The sequence below is a fragment of the Eucyclogobius newberryi genome, unplaced genomic scaffold (genome assembly GCF_026437365.1).
Source record: "Eucyclogobius newberryi isolate DKJ021-1_F unplaced genomic scaffold, fEucNew1.0.hap1 SCAF_13, whole genome shotgun sequence".
Taxonomy (NCBI): Eukaryota; Metazoa; Chordata; class Actinopteri; order Gobiiformes; family Gobiidae; genus Eucyclogobius; species Eucyclogobius newberryi.
The window spans coordinates 16,542,016-16,558,376 of NW_027315757.1; the positions used below are offsets into that span (position 1 = coordinate 16,542,016).

A 16,361-nucleotide genomic window follows, 5' to 3' on the forward strand; every position below is an offset into this window, starting at 1 on the left:
TTAAATTTTTAGTTGATTTGAAGGTCAGGAGTCTGGGACATTCTAATGAACAGAATAAACACAAAACACAATAAATACAAAATGTTGATCTGTAAACAACAAAATACATGATATTTATTGATGTATTCATTCATTCCTCATTCATTCCTTTTCTGTGACATGTTGCTGTGCGCGTGGATAGGAGAGCACGCGCCCACCCCAAACCCAGGTCACGTGCACGAAGAGCGTTCAATTGGAAGGTAAACATGTGACGTCACTGTCCACCTCGCCGGATATTAGTTTCATAAATAAAACATAACAGTGTTAAGTTTTAAACGACTCACTTAATTAAATATTATAGAACTTAAAAAACAACAACAATATAAATATATTTTTGATGCCAAAGCGGAAGCAAATACTAAAAAAACGAAAAAATATTTATCATTTCATCATCTTTTTTGTGACTCAAAGATATCATTGTATGGAATAAATTTTAAGTTTCTTTATTTTGTGTCTTCTTTGTACATGTGAATATAGTCAGTATACAATACAGTAAAATAAATGTATTTCATTTCATATAATCTGTTGTAATTTTATGCATATTTTTTTTGTTATACAAAGTCTAGATTTTGATGCTTGAGATTAGACATCGATTATTAGTTATTTTTGAACGTTTTACAAATGAAATAAATAGCCATGTTTCGTTGTTTTCCTTGTTTACGACTCGTGCTTTTATTGTGAAGTCTCGATCCGGAAGTGTGCTGCAGAGACGAGCCTCGGGGAGAGAAACCAAAGGCAACAGAGATCGCGTTTGGGCCAAGAAAAAGTCAAGTTCTGCACCGAAAAACACCACGCCACGATCGCCACGGAAGGTTAAAGGGTGAGTGCACCGTCCGCCCGCGCCGCGGCGTTTACGCGTGCGTTTTAAGACCTTTTACCGGTGTCTGAACGCTGCGGCGAGCGCGGAGGCGAGCAGCGGGCGAGAGAGCGAGAGGGGCTGCAGCGGAGGATCGCCCCGTCGCGACACATGTGCGCTACGCGGACGGAACACGCGCGCTCTCAACACCGCGGACGGTTGCACGGCGCGTGGGCAGATCGCGTGGGTAAAGCGGGCGGCGTGACAGCGGGCGGGCGAGCCACACGGACGCGTCTGAGCTCCGGGGCGACAGGGGTCGAAGCTAACCGAGGCTAACGCGGCTAACGAGCGTGTTGTTGTGTCAGCGCCGCGGACTGTTTACGTGCGTCCTGCAAAGACAAACCACGTCCCGCGATGAAAACCGACGCACGGGCTCGAGGCGGACGGGGCGGACACGCGGCGACGGCTCGGAGTGTGTTTGACGTGTTCGGAGCCGCGTGCGATGCTGGAATGACACAGATGTAGCGGATTACGGTGCTGGAAGTGCACTATCATAGAGTTTCTTTTGTTTCTCCAAAATGCGAATGGACAGATTGTTGTTGGATTGATTGTTTTTGCTGCAAGTGCACGAGAATTCAGCCTTACTGCGTTTAAAAGTTCGTAAACAAATAATTGAGAGATTTTTCTGCATCAAGACAGCAAAAGCCTGAAGTTTAGATCTGTACAAACATGTTAGAAATACGTGTGATTCTTGTTTTAGTTTGTCAGTTCATATTTCAGCCTTTTTTTGTCTATTTAAATGTGAACTTAGAACGGAGTTCTATCTTTAAAGCTCATTTTGCTGCCTCAAAATACTGCATCATATAAGGTGAAAATTCCAGATGGTTTAGTCACAGTAACGGCTGCTTTAAACACATTTAACTCTGGATTTTACTGCTTATACTGGACATTTAACAGCACATTAATTGACCGACCGTGACTGGTGGGATATATTGAATAATTGTAGTTGTATTTTGATAATTGGATTGTATGTCTAGAAGCCTTCAGGCACCATTTTTCAGCATTTGTTTGTTTAAAAATGTATTTAAAAAGTGTCTCTTTACAATTGAAATAATCGTTTGACCATCAACTCTTTATTATTATTATTATTATTATAGTTGATTATGGTTCCTGTTTGTGTGTTTTGTGGCAGGCATCACCAGCATCGGCGTCATCTCTTCTCTCCCCGGCTCCAAGTCTCTACATTTCATATCTCACGTCGTGCCTATTTCAAACATTTATTTATCTTTTTAATTTGAGCTCACACTTCACCAGCGAAACGCAGAACACAAGCTCGACCGTAATTGTTTAAGCTGACGACAGAACACTAGACACATTCTGCTTCTTTTAGGTTTATTTACTGTTTTTGAAACGTTAAATTGCACCGAAATGGCCTCCATCACTCGACAAAACGACCTGGAAATCCCTGATAATCACAAAGAAAGCTGGCTGGCTCTGCTTTCTGCGGCGGAGGCGTACAGTCAGAAGTCCGGCTGCGATGTGGCCATACTCACGGCTTGTAAGAAGTTTCGGTCGGTGGTGGAGCAGGCGGAGAAGAAGAGGGAGAGCGCCCCCTATCCTCGAGACTGCGACTTCACTTACAGCGTGTGGGGCCCGGGGTTTCTGGCCGAGTCGACGCGCAGGTCAGAGCATGTCACCGACTAATGTGTAGAGGGTGCAAGGTATGTAGGGTGCGTTGCGCAAGGAGTGCAGAGTGTGCAAGGAGTGCGGAGTGTGCAAGGAGTGCGGAGTGTGCAAGGAGTGCGGAGTGTGCAGGGAGTGCGGAGTGTGCAGGGAGTGCGGAGTGTGCAGGGAGTGCGGAGTGTGCAGGGAGTGCGGAGTGTGCAGGGAGTGCGGAGTGTGCAGGGAGTGCGGAGTGTGCGCGGAGTGTGTGCGGAGTGTGCAGGGAGTGTGCAGGGAGTGTGCAGGGAGTGTGCAGGGAGTGTGCGCAAAGGAGTGTGCGCAGCAGAGTAGTGCGCAAGGAGTGAGTGCAGAGTAGTGCGCAAGGAGTGCAGTGTGCAAGGAGTGCAGGGGGAGCAGGGAGTGCAGGGAGTCTGTGTGTAATAAGAAACGTGAAGCAGTGACACATGATTAGATGAGAATTGTGTGAGATTCAAAGTGTTCTTCGTTGTCTAAATGTGTTTTGTGTTAAGTCGACTCAGACTGAACGTCTGGTGTTCCTCAGGTACGTGGAGGACATCGGCGTTCTGCACTCGACCTCGATGCTCACAGCGCATAGACACACACGACAGAGCACAGCAGACGGAAGCAAGATCGACCTGACCTCTGACCCCGCGCTTAGGCCGGTGAGGGAGCGCTTCAACCAACAAACACCAATATGTCCAACTTTGTGCTTTACTTGTTCTCTGAGGGTAGATTGCCGTGGCAACCGTCTCCCGGTGCTGAGAACTGAGTTTGTGAAATAAAAGTTCTTAATTAAAACGGAAATAGTCATTTATTCTAAAGCAGGAGTGCAGATAACGCCAGTGGTTACTGGAAACGCTCTCCGGCTCGTGTCACGTCAGTTTAAAGAGTATTTAGACATTAAACTCTAAACGTGTCCATTGACTCTCACATCTCGGTTTATCTACTTGGAAACTCGGGCAACATCAGCTGCATCTGTGAGTTTAGCTGCTCCCGAGTTGAGCCTCTGCAGTTATAAGTGTGTTGTGCTAATGTTGCTAACATCGACACAAGCTAATGACAACAAAAGTAGAAATTCCCTCTCAAATATTGATGTATAACTTGCCAATGTAATAACTCTGGCCGGTTGGGCTGCAACAAGTGAAATCAATCAATCAATCAATCGCAACAGCTCGATTATTGAAATAGTCATCAACTAATTTAGTAATCGGTTAATGGTTAACTGGTCTATAAGGCTCCAAAATATGCCATGAGCTGAGGTTTTATGACTCAAACAATGTAGTCATAACATGAAAACTAATTGCACTTAGAATGTGTTTTCAGTTTTCATAAACAATGTTAAAAAAAGCCTCCTTCACTTTCACCCCGAGCCTCCTTCACTTTCAGCTAGTCTCCTTCACTTTCAGCTCGAGCCTCCTTCACTTTCAGCTCCTTCACTTTCAGCTCGAGCCTCCTTCACTTTCAGCTCCTTCACTTTCACCTCGAGCCTCCTTCACTTTCACCCCGAGCCTCCTTCACTTTCAGCTAGTCTCCTTCACTTTCAGCTCGAGCCTCCTTCACTTTCAGCTCCTTCACTTTCACCTCGAGCCTCCTTCACTTTCAGCTCCTTCACTTTCACCTCGAGCCTCCTTCACTTTCACCTCGAGCCTTCTTCACTTTCAGCTAGAGCCTCCTTCACTTTCAGCTAGAGCCTCCTTCACTTTCACCTCGAGTCTCCTTCCCTTACACCTCGAGTCTCCTTCCCTTTCAGCTAGAGTCTCCTTCCCTTTCAGCTAGAGTCTCCTTCCCTTTCAGCTAGAGTCTCCTTCCCTTTCACCTCGAGTCTCCTTCCCTTACACCTCGAGTCTCCTTCCCTTACACCTCGAGTCTCCTTCCCTTTCAGCTAGAGTCTCCTTCACTTTCAGCTAGAGTCTCCTTCACTTTCAGCTAGAGTCTCCTTCACTTTCAGCTAGAGTCTCCTTCACTTTCAGCTAGAGTCTCCTTCACTTTCAGCTAGTCTCCTTCACTTTCAGCTAGTCTCCTTCACTTTCACCTCGAGTCTCCTTCACTTTCACCTCGAGTCTCCTTCCCTTTCAGCTAGAGTCTCCTTCACTTTCACCTCGAGCCTCCTTCACTTTCACCTCGAGCCTCCTTCACTTTCACCTCTGAGCCTCCTTCACTTTCACCTCGAGCCTCCTTCACTTTCACCTCGAGCCTCCTTCACTTTCACCTCGAGCCTCCTTCACTTTCACCTCGAGCCTCCTTCACTTTCACCTCGAGCCTCCTTCACTTTCACCTCGAGCCTCCTTCACATTCACCTCGAGCCTCCTTCATTCACCTCGAGCCTCCTTCACATTCACCTCGAGCCTCCTTCACATTCACCTCCTAATCGTTTCCCTGGTGTTGTTCTGTTTCAGTCTATGGGAGTGGGTGAGAGTCCCAGCAGCAGACTCTACTCTCAGAGCTACCCCTCCATCTACAGCCCTACGACAGGAGCGGGACAGGTGCAGGGACAGGTGCAGGGGCCGGACGACGGGGACCGGATCGGCTCAGAAGCAGCTGAGCGCGGGCGACACAGATCCGGCATCGAGGATCTGGAAGAAGAGTGTGAGGAAGAGGAAGAGATGGACGAGAGGAGGCCGTTTGGGAGCGAGAGCGCAGGTCAGAGAGGGACAGGACCTGGGACTGGGACCGGACCTATGAACTGGGACAGGACCTAGGACAGCACCTAGTAACTGGGACAGGAACTGGGACCGGACCTAGGAACTGGGACCGGACCTAGGACCTGGGACAGGACCTAGGACCTAGGACCTGGGACCTGGGACAGGACCTGGGACAGGACCTAGGACCTGGGACAGGACCTGGGACAGGACCTGGGACAGGACCTAGGACCTGGGACAGGACCTAGGACCTGGGACAGGACCTAGGACCTGGGACAGGACCTAGGACCTGGGACAGGACCTAGGACCTGGGACAGGACCTGGGACGGGACAGGACCTAGGACCTGGGACAGGACCTGGGACAGGACCTAGGACCTGGGACAGGACCTGGGACAGGACCTAGGACCTGGGACAGGACCTGGGACAGGACCTAGGACCTGGGACAGGACCTGGGACAGGACCTAGGACCTGGGACAGGACCTGGGAGGACAGGACCTAGGACCTGGGACAGGACCTAGGACCTAGGAGGACAGGACCTAGGACCTGGGACAGGACCTAGGACCTGGGACAGGACCTAGGACCTGGGACAGGACCTAGGAACTGGGACAGGAACTGGGACAGGACCTAGGAACTGGGACAGGACCTAGGAACTGGGACAGGACCTAGGAACTGGGACAGGACCAAGGAACTGGGACAGGACCAAGGAACTGGGACAGGACCAAGGAACTGGGACAGGACCAAGGAACTGGGACAGGACCCAGGGACTGGGACAGGACCCAGGGACTGGGACAGGACCAGTGACTGGGACAGGACCTGGGACAGGACCAGGGACTGGGACAGGACCAGGGACTGGGACAGGACATAGGACTTGGGACAGGACCAGGGACTGGGACAGGACATAGGACTTGGGACAGGACCAGGGACTGGGACAGGACATAGGACTTGGGACAGGACATAGGACTTGGGACAGGACATAGGACCTAGGACCTTGGGACTGGGACAGGACCTAGGACCTTGGGACTGGGACAGGACCTAGGACCTTGGGACTGGGACAGGACCTAGGACCTTGGGACTGGGACAGGACCTTGGGACTGGGACAGGACCTAGGAACTGGGACAGGACCTAGGAACTGGGACAGGACCAAGGAACTGGGACAGGACCAAGGAACTGGGACAGGACCCAGGGACTGGGACAGGACCCAGGGACTGGGACAGGACCAGTGACTGGGACAGGACCTGGGACAGGACCAGGGACTGGGACAGGACCAGGGACTGGGACAGGACATAGGACTTGGGACAGGACCAGGGACTGGGACAGGACATAGGACTTGGGACAGGACCAGGGACTGGGACAGGACATAGGACTTGGGACAGGACATAGGACTTGGGACAGGACATAGGACCTAGGACCTTGGGACTGGGACAGGACCTAGGACCTTGGGACTGGGACAGGACCTAGGACCTTGGGACTGGGACAGGACCTAGGACCTTGGGACTGGGACAGGACCTTGGGACTGGGACAGGACCTGGGACCTTGGGACTGGGACAGGACCTAGGACCTGGGACCTAGGACCTGGGACCTGGGACCTAGGACCTGGGACCTGGGACAGGACCTAGGACCTGGGACTGGGACAGGACCTGGGACTGGGACAGGACCTAGGACCTGGGACTGGGACAGGACCTAGGACCTGGGACTGGAACAGGACCTAGGACCTGGGACCTGGGACAGGACCTGGGACAGGACCTAGGACCTGGGACAGGACCTAGGAGGACAGGACCTAGGACCTGGGACAGGACCTAGGACCTGGGACAGGACCTAGGAACTGGGACAGGACCTAGGAACTGGGACAGGACCTAGGAACTGGGACAGGAACTGGGACAGGACCTAGGAACTGGGACAGGAACTGGGACAGGACCTAGGAACTGGGACAGGACCTAGGAACTGGGACAGGACCAAGGAACTGGGACAGGACCAAGGAACTGGGACAGGACCAAGGAACTGGGACAGGACCAAGGAACTGGGACAGGACCCAGGGACTGGGACAGGACCCAGGGACTGGGACAGGACCAGTGACTGGGACAGGACCTGGGACAGGACCAGGGACTGGGACAGGACCAGGGACTGGGACAGGACATAGGACTTGGGACAGGACCAGGGACTGGGACAGGACATAGGACTTGGGACAGGACCAGGGACTGGGACAGGACATAGGACTTGGGACAGGACATAGGACTTGGGACAGGACATAGGACCTAGGACCTTGGGACTGGGACAGGACCTAGGACCTTGGGACTGGGACAGGACCTAGGACCTTGGGACTGGGACAGGACCTAGGACCTTGGGACTGGGACAGGACCTAGGACCTTGGGACTGGGACAGGACCTGGGACCTTGGGACTGGGACAGGACCTAGGACCTGGGACCTAGGACCTAGGACCTGGGACCTGGGACAGGACCTGGGACTGGGACAGGACCTAGGACCTGGGACTGGGACAGGACCTAGGACCTGGGACTGGGACAGGACCTAGGACCTGGGACTGGGACAGGACCTAGGACCTGGGACTGGGACAGGACCTAGGACCTGGGACTGGGACAGGACCTAGGACCTGGGACTGGGACAGGACCTAGGACCTAGGACCTGGGACTGGGACAGGACCTAGGACCTGGGACTGGAACAGGACCTAGGACCTGGGACCTAGGACCTGGGACTGGGACAGGACCTGGCACTGGGACCTAGGACCTGGGACTGGGACCTGGGACTGGGACAGGACCTGGGACTGGGACCTGGGACTGGGACCTAGGACCTGGGACTGGGACCTAGGACCTGGGACTGGGACCAAGGACCTGGGACTGGGACTGGGACCTAGGACCTGGGACTGGGACCTAGGACCTGGGACTGGGACCTAGGACCTGGGACTGGGACTGGACCTGGGACTGGGACAGGACCTGGGACAGGACCCAGGACCTGGGACAGGACCTGGGACTGGGACAGGACCTAGGACCTGGGACAGGACCTGGGACAGGACCTGGGACAGGACCTGGGACTGGGACAGGACCTAGGACCTGGGACAGGACCTGGGACTGGGACAGGACCTGGGACTGGGACAGGACCTGGGACTGGGACAGGACCTGGACCTGGGACTGGGACAGGACCTGGGACTGGGACTAGGACCTGGACCTGGGACTGGGACAGGACCTGGGACTGGGACAGGACCTGGACCTGGGACTGGGACAGGACCTGGGACTGGGACAGGACCTGGACCTGGGACTGGGACAGGACCTGGGACTGGGACAGGACCTGGGACTGGGACAGGACCTGGGACTGGGACAGGACCTGGACCTGGGACTGGGACAGGACCTGGGACTGGGACAGGACCTGGACCTGGGACTGGGACAGGACCTGGGACTGGGACAGGACCTGGACCTGGGACTGGGACAGGACCTGGGACTGGGACAGGACCTGGGACAGGACATAGGACCTGGGACAGGGACTGGGACAGGACCTGGGACAGGGACTGGGACAGGACCAGGGACTGGACCAGGGACTGGGACAGGACATAGGACTTGGGACAGGACCTGGACCTGGGACTGGGACAGGACCTGGGACAGGACCTGGACCTGGGACTGGGACAGGACCTGGGACAGGGACTGGGACAGGACCTGGGACTGGGACAGGACCTGGGACTGGACCTGGGACTGGGACAGGACCTGGGACTGGGACAGGACCTGGGTCCTACAATCGGCCCTGGAGCCAGGTTCTGCCTCGTTTCAAACGTGTGACCTGGGACGGGACCTGGGACAGGACCTGGGACCTGGGACAGGACCTGGGTCCTACAATCGGTCCTGGAGCCAGGTTCTGCCTCGTTTCAAACGTGTGGTTTTGTGTCAGGAATGTTTTCGATGGACGAGGATTCGCTGTCGCGCGACTGTGAGCCGTTCTTTGAGTCGGACGGAGAAGAGGAAAGCACGGACGGTGAGAGCCTGAAGAAAAGACGAGAATCTGAAAGTACAAAGACCTCATGCTTTTCTCTGCAGGCTCGCTGAGTGAAGAAGCTCCGCCTCCCGTGCTCTTCATGGCCGTGGGGCAGGTGGCGGCGTCTCGGCAGCAGAACTCTCTGGCGCTCGCTCGCTCTCTGCCCGTGTCCGTGCCCGTGTGGAGTTGCCGTGGAAACAGAGGCGGGCAGGGCGAGGGCAACAGCGGAGAACGGGTGAGTTAGAGAGCCCTGCCCAGTCTGTGTCAAACAAGCTAGCACGCTAACGAGCTCCGCTGCGCCACGACTTCCGCGCTGTCGAGGTGGGCGACATTTAACCCGGGGATGTTTTTCACAATTTCAATTGGCAAATATTTATTTTTGATATATATTCATCACAACTATGAGCTTTTAACCCCGTTCTAACATTGTACCTCGTCACAAACTCAGCAGGAGCACTTTGAGCTTCATTCACAGTTTGATGAATCCTGGTTGAAAAGTCCTCTCCCTCCGAGCCTCAAAAACACTGTTCTGAATTTCTCTGATCTATGAAGTTTTCTCCATTTGATCAGGAGCATTTCTATCGTCAAATCATAATATTTGCGCCTCGACTGCTCGGCTGCGATCACGTGTGCGGGATAAGCTCTTATTTATTTCCTCTCAGGTGTAATTCCCTCTGCTGCCAGTAGATGGAGCCATCAGGTCAGTTACTCGCACGGGATCAGCAAGAGACTTGGATGTTTTTTTTTTGTTTGTTTTTTTTGAGCTGCCAAACTAAAGGTACTCTAGAGCTCCAGAGCAAGATTAAATGCTGAAAACAATGTAAACAAAGCATAATATTTGTCCTTTAACTTGCTCCTTAGTATCATTAAATGATAGTTTTAGTGTATCTAAACTAATAAAAGGTAAACCCGCGTGAGGAGCTGAGTTGTGGGCTCCATCTACTGGCACCAGAGGGAACTGCATATTTAAGAAAAATATATATATAACTGTGTTAGAACATGCTTAAAAGAGAGAAAAAGTACATTTAGCATAATATGTGACTATCATATTTCACATTCAGGATTAAACTTGGGTTGAGTTTAGAAACCATTCATTTAGTGAAGATTAGAGCTTTGGGACATGTAATGCTTGTGTCGACCTCTAGAGGGGGTCAGAGTTACACATCAAACTCTTCACAACAAACCAAACAGGAAAGTAAATAAACTCCACACAGACTTTATTTCGATTAAAAGACATGTAATTGATTTTTTAGGGTTTTTACTCGTGTCAGTTTCATTTAACCTGGTGTCAGTTTCATTTAACCTGGTGTACATTTCATTTAACCTCGTGTCAGTTTCATTTAACCTCGTGTACATTTCATTTAACCTCGTGTCAGTTTCATTTAACCTGGTGTCAGTTTCATTTAACCTGGTGTACATTTCATTTAACCTCGTGTCAGTTTCATTTAACCTCGTGTACATTTCATTTAACCTTGTGTACATTTCATTTAACCTCGTGTACATTTCATTTAACCTGGTGTCAGTTTCATTTAACCTGGTGTACATTTCATTTAACCTCGTGTCAGTTTCATTTGACCTCGTGTACGTTTCATTTGACCTCGTGTACGTTTCATTTGACCTCGTGTACGTTTCATTTGACCTCGTGTACGTTTCATTAGACCTCGTGTTTTGACCATTACATGGGTCAAACGCGTCCTTTTAAACTGGTTTATTTACTAAAATCGTCTCTGTGCAGTTTAGCCACCAGCGCCCTCTGCTGTTGAGCACGTTCAGTCACAGTCTTCATCATTCACTTAATATAACAGACCCTCTCTATCTGGAGCAGGTGGGCTGTGCTGACTTGGACCACATCGCCGCCAGCATGAAGGCTCTGCTGGTTCCCGGGGCAACCGACGGCACGGAAATGTTCGGAGGGCTGCCCAGACCCAGGCTCAACACTGGGGACTTTTCCCTCAAGCACTGACCCCGAAGACGAGACCCCGGAAGACGAGACCCCGGAAGACGAGACCCCGGAAGACGAGACCCCGGAAGACGAGACCCCGGAAGACGAGACCCCGGAAGACGAGACCCCGGAAGACGAGACACCGGAAGACGAGACACCGGAAGACGAGACCCCGGAAGAGACCCCGAAGGACGAGACCCCAAAGAGCAGACCCCCTGTCACGACACTAAAACGCTGTAAAGGGAAAAGGTTGAATACCCTCCAGGGCTTCACATTAGACCCTTTAAAAGTTTGTAAACCCCATCATGTTTCTAAAAGTGTGAGTGGAGTGATTTGACTCCGTAAAGGCCTCAGTCCTCCAGGGGGCGCTCACACACATTTTAAACACATTTAACACTGGATTTTACGGCATTTACTGGACATTTAACAGCACATTATGACACACTTTGCATTTTTGATGATTTTTAGCTTTTACTGGACCGACATGTTGAGCCCAAGATACGTTTTTTGATTTTATCCACAGAAATATCACGCACTTTACCACTAATTCTACTTTTCGCGAAGCTCAAACCCACATTTTCTCCACAGAAACGCAAACTAACTGACTCATCCAAACACCCAGCCTTTAGATCGGGCGTCGGTTCATCTTTGAAAATACATCTGGGTCTTCATCATTTCAACCCGTTTTGGACTTTCTGATGACGGAGCGTTTTTAAAGGGTCGAAACGTCACAATTGCGTCAAAATCACAATCTGAGGCATTTCTCTTCTTTAATTCCGCGTTTTTCAACTTCTGTTTCTGTTTCGCTGCACTTTTTTATGGTTGAAAATCCCCCACGACGCACCTCCCACTAACACGTGATCAAAAACGCCAAACGCCATCGAGGGAAAGAAAGTGCCTCTGTCTCCGGTTCTTTAAACGTTGCCATGGTGACTGTTTTTCTTTGATTTTTTTGGCGTCATAGTTGCTCAGAACGCTCAAACTCCGAAACGTAGGCACTTAATTCAACGAAAACCATGAATCGGACATTTCACGTCGTTTTTCTCGGAAACGTGTGGGATTCTCGGATTAGTTCGAGTCGATTGTGATGCGCACAGAATCCACGTATCTAAACCGCGGTCGGTCGACTTTTTCCTCGCTTCCGTCGACGATTGTTCAGAATGCGGGGAAACAGACGGCCGACAAACTTACGCATCGATATTTTTGGTCGTTTTTGATCATTTGTCCTGAATTCTACAGTTTGATTTTACGCCAAACGCCTCCACGGACCCGTTTTTACGCCAAACCGCCGCGAGACGAAGCCGCGTGGACGTGTTTTGTTCAAATTAAGCTTTATATGTCGGCCGAAATCTGCTGAAGATTTAAGCGTAAAATATATTTTTAATATTTTCACGTGGGTTTATACGCGCTCCGATAAAAAACCAAGAAAAGTTTCAATTTCGTCACATTTATAAACGGTGCTGGACGAAAACGTTATTTACAGAATTCTGGACACACTTTCACTTTGTTGTTATTGGATAAAAATGTTAGAGCTTTATGTTTATTTGTCACTGATTTAGAGAAAGAAAAAGAATCACACTCAAAAACCACAAGGGCAAAGGTTTAGTTTTTCTCACTGATGCGGTGCAGTTTGAAGCCGAAATGACAAAAATGCAGAGTTAAAAGTGAAATAAACCAAACTCGCCAAATAAAAGGGAAACGGCGCGGGTTTAGTGACACCAGGCACCAAACCAAACTTAGGATATGAATATTAAACGCTCTCAAATAAACACTACTATTTCAGAACTATAACCTCCACGACTTCTTCCTCAGGTCTGAACCAGGACTAAACCGGGTCTAAACCAGGTCTAAGACGGGCATAAATCAGGCTTAAACCGTTTGAATTGACCACAAGTGCCCCCTAGTGATTAAAAAAACCACACTACAGACTATTTCAAAGCATGATCCACTTTGACTGCTGTTACTCTAAGACCGGACTGAAACAAGTGGTGAGACCAGGACTGAACCAGGGACACGAGCAGGGATGAAACTGGATGGAACGGGGCGAAACCGGGTCTGAAATGGGACGAAACCAGGTCTAAAAACCATTTAAAACCTAAACCTTTTCCTCACTGAGAAACATCTCCCTCCCGTTGACCAAATGTGCCCCCTGCTGGTCTAAAACGACATTACAGCCGGTTCAAAAAGCCCACTCATATTTTCGAGCGTAACCAAAAAACGTAAACTTGTACTACAAACACCGCCGCGATTACGCAAAACATGGGACTAAACCAGGTCAAAGCTTCAGTTTTCCCGCCCTCATTAAAGCGCCGCCGCTGCTGCTTTCTGATTGGCTGTTATAGAAAGGCCTCATGCGCCTCTTGTGGTTTAAGCGCGACACTGCAGCCTCTTTGAAAACCCGCTCTGCCTTAAACTGCTGCTAATACTTCTGCTCTACTAATGGTACTAAACAAGGGTTAAAACCAGACTGAACGGTGCCACTTTTGTTCTCTATTAGTTTAATAACGGCGCTAATATTACAACTATTGCGCCGCGACGGTTCATCCGAATAATTGTGATTGTCGGCTATTGAACTAATGATATACAGACTCTAAACGCACACGAAAACGCCTTTTATAACAAAGACGGCAGCATTGCTACATTAAAAGGTGAAAAAAAGAATAAACAATTTCATATTTTCATAAATAATTCCACTTTTTCTCCTGAATTTTCTCGATCTAAACGCTTTCAATCGACATATTTCGACCTTTACCTGGTTAAAAACTTATTCAAAAAGTCCCGACGTGCAATAGAAATAATAGTTTGACCGCCAACTTCTGAAACCGTCGTCGGTCGCAGCCTTAACACCGCTCCAGAAATCGCCGCTCGGAAAACGCCTCAATTCAGCTTTTTATCTTTTTTCGCCAAGGTATAAACGTGCAATAAAAACTGTGCAAAAGAACAAGTCGACTCCAAAAACGGGAAACACTAAAGCTGCTCACGACAGGGAGGGCATCCGGTTAAAAAAAAAAAAAACGTGAACTTGCCAAACGGCCGAAGCCCGAACGACACTTTTCTTCACGGTTTCTCACGTTGGACTTCTTTTACTGTAGATAAAGTGTTTGTATTTCACGCAGACAGACGTAACTTTTGCCAACGAATGACTGACATGGAAGAGGAAGATTGTAACGTTGTTTTCTGTTTTGTTTCGTTGGTTGTTTTTTGCCTCCTTAAATCTGGTTGAATTATTTTGAATGTTGAAATGAACGAGTGAGAGAGAAAAAACAATTCAGTTTGAGGCAATAAAGGAGCAACTCCAAGACGAGACGGACTGTGTGTCATTTATTTATTTTCAGTTCGGGCAAAAAGGTTTTTAAATTGATAGAAAAAAAAGCTTTTTTTTTTTTTTTTGAATCAAGAAATTGCAGCGTGACATATCATTTTTGTGTAAATAAATAAGGGCAGAATACTAAAACATACATGTAGAAAGTAAAAATATACAGACCGTATTTTCCGTAGTATAAGTCGCACCAGCCAAAAAATGCATAATGGAGAAGAAAAAAACATAAGTCGCACTGTAGTATGAAATGCGGTGTGAAAATAACAAATATATACAAGTCGCTCCGGAGAATAAGTATAAATATAAGTATAAGTCGCATCCCGGCCAAAACTATGAAAAAAGGTGCGACTTGTAGTCCAGAAAATATGGTAATACATTTTTAGATGAACAAAATGAAGTAAATGTGAAATGTAATTTTCTTACACTTCTTCCTGAGTGACTTGATAGTTGATCATTGGATGTGGACCACGCCTCCTCCTGAAACCACTTCCCCACTCTTTAACCACACCTCTAATTACCCAGAAGCCCTTTTTATACAGGCAAACTCTAATGAGACTGGTGTTTTTTTGTAGTACTTCATCTTTGACTAAATACAGCCGAGGGTAAAGGAAGTACTCAGTACATGTACAGATACTGGGCAAAAGGAATACTCAAGTGAAAGTAGCACATAATAACATTTGACTTTATTTAGTGTATTCATACCTGTTGTACATATAAATTATAGTTTTACAACGATCGAGCAGGTATTTGTGGAGAAAACGTTGAAAAATCTGTGGAAAACGACAGGAAGTGACATCACGTTCCATCCAGAGTTTATGCAGATTTCACGCAAAGGAAACTACTTTTTTTGACCATCTAAACATTTATTCAACAAAATGAAAGTTTTCTTATATGTTTTTATTTGTCAATAATAATAAAAAAGACTTTGGGGGAGTTTTGCCCCATTGGTTGCTGGGTAATTTTCCATTGTGATGTCATCAATTACAAACAGGAAGAAAGATTAAAAACATTTTAAAATTGCTATTCTGGGGAATTTTTTTAAATAATTTTTGGCAACATTTAAAATATATTTATCTTTATCCGTTTGGCACTAAAGTAAAGTACAAATACCTAAACAGAACAGAAGAATGACAACAAAAGAACGCGTTTCGGTTTGTAGGAATAAACATGAACGCATTCACACGTTTGACATGATTTCATTTTCAACACATAGAAAAATACAGATTTTAACAGCACAGCAAAGATGCACGTCACATTTCTAATATAGAACAAACTTTAAACGCAATATAAATAGAATAAATAAAGGGAGAATTTCTGAATGAATAGAGGGTTTTTTACCATGCAAAATAAAATATGTCTAAAACTTGTTACCAAACACTTAAACTATAACTTTAATTTACACTTTTCCTTCTTTTTTTCTTCTATTTTCTCACAATTTAAGTTAATTTTGTTGGATTCATTTGATTTGTTTCAGTTCCAATATTATTCATTTTTCAGTTTTGTAAAGTATATTTGAACATTTTAAGTCGAAGTAATAGTTTACGGGTGCGTGGAAAACGGCGTGAATGGCTCCGGCGCCCTCTGATGGCAGCACTGTGGACCTAAGTAGATTAAATGGAGTTCAAAACAGTAGCTGCGCACGTCAGCGTTACTTTTAGTGAGCAAAATCTGAGCGAGAAATTTAGTTTTTTGTTGGTTTCAACACGTGTTTTTGCAAAGTTTCGTTTTATATTTGGATTCAGCGCAGTTCAGATTTTTGTTCTGTTACGAATCAACAAATGATGAACACAATGGATCTTTTTGCTTTGACATTTTGGCATTTCGACGGTGTTTCAATCAGAGGCTGTGAAACGAAGGACTAAAATAAAGCTCGTTCTTAACAATCTGAGCACAATTTTCTGCTTTTCATGGTCTTCAGTAGCTGGACTATTCTTCTGGATAAAGGGAAATAATGAACCTGCCGTAATCACC

General features: G+C 48.1%; 1 protein-coding gene across 1 annotated transcript; it reads left to right on the plus strand.

Annotated features, from left to right (window-relative positions):
• Window positions 1-714: 714 nt before the first annotated feature.
• Window positions 715-14,375, plus strand: akt1s1 (AKT1 substrate 1 (proline-rich)). Its single transcript, XM_072442726.1, has 7 exons — window positions 715-859; window positions 2,028-2,517; window positions 3,060-3,180; window positions 4,915-5,158; window positions 9,046-9,129; window positions 9,192-9,364; window positions 10,955-14,375. Exons 2-7 carry the CDS (start codon window positions 2,264-2,266, stop codon window positions 11,090-11,092), a joined length of 1,014 nt encoding a protein of 337 aa, XP_072298827.1. The 5' UTR covers window positions 715-859; window positions 2,028-2,263; the 3' UTR covers window positions 11,093-14,375.
• Window positions 14,376-16,361: the final 1,986 nt, after the last annotated feature.

Excerpts from the sequence above, each read along its gene's own strand:
- akt1s1 (XM_072442726.1), top strand. The coding sequence starts at position 2,264 with ATGGCCTCCATCACTCGACAAAACGACCTGGAAATCCCTGATAATCAC. Across the intron at positions 5,159-9,045 it reads GTTTGGGAGCGAGAGCGCAG|GAATGTTTTCGATGGACGAG; the intron begins GTCAGAGAGGGA and ends GTTTTGTGTCAG. Across the intron at positions 9,130-9,191 it reads AGAAGAGGAAAGCACGGACG|GCTCGCTGAGTGAAGAAGCT; the intron begins GTGAGAGCCTGA and ends TTTTCTCTGCAG.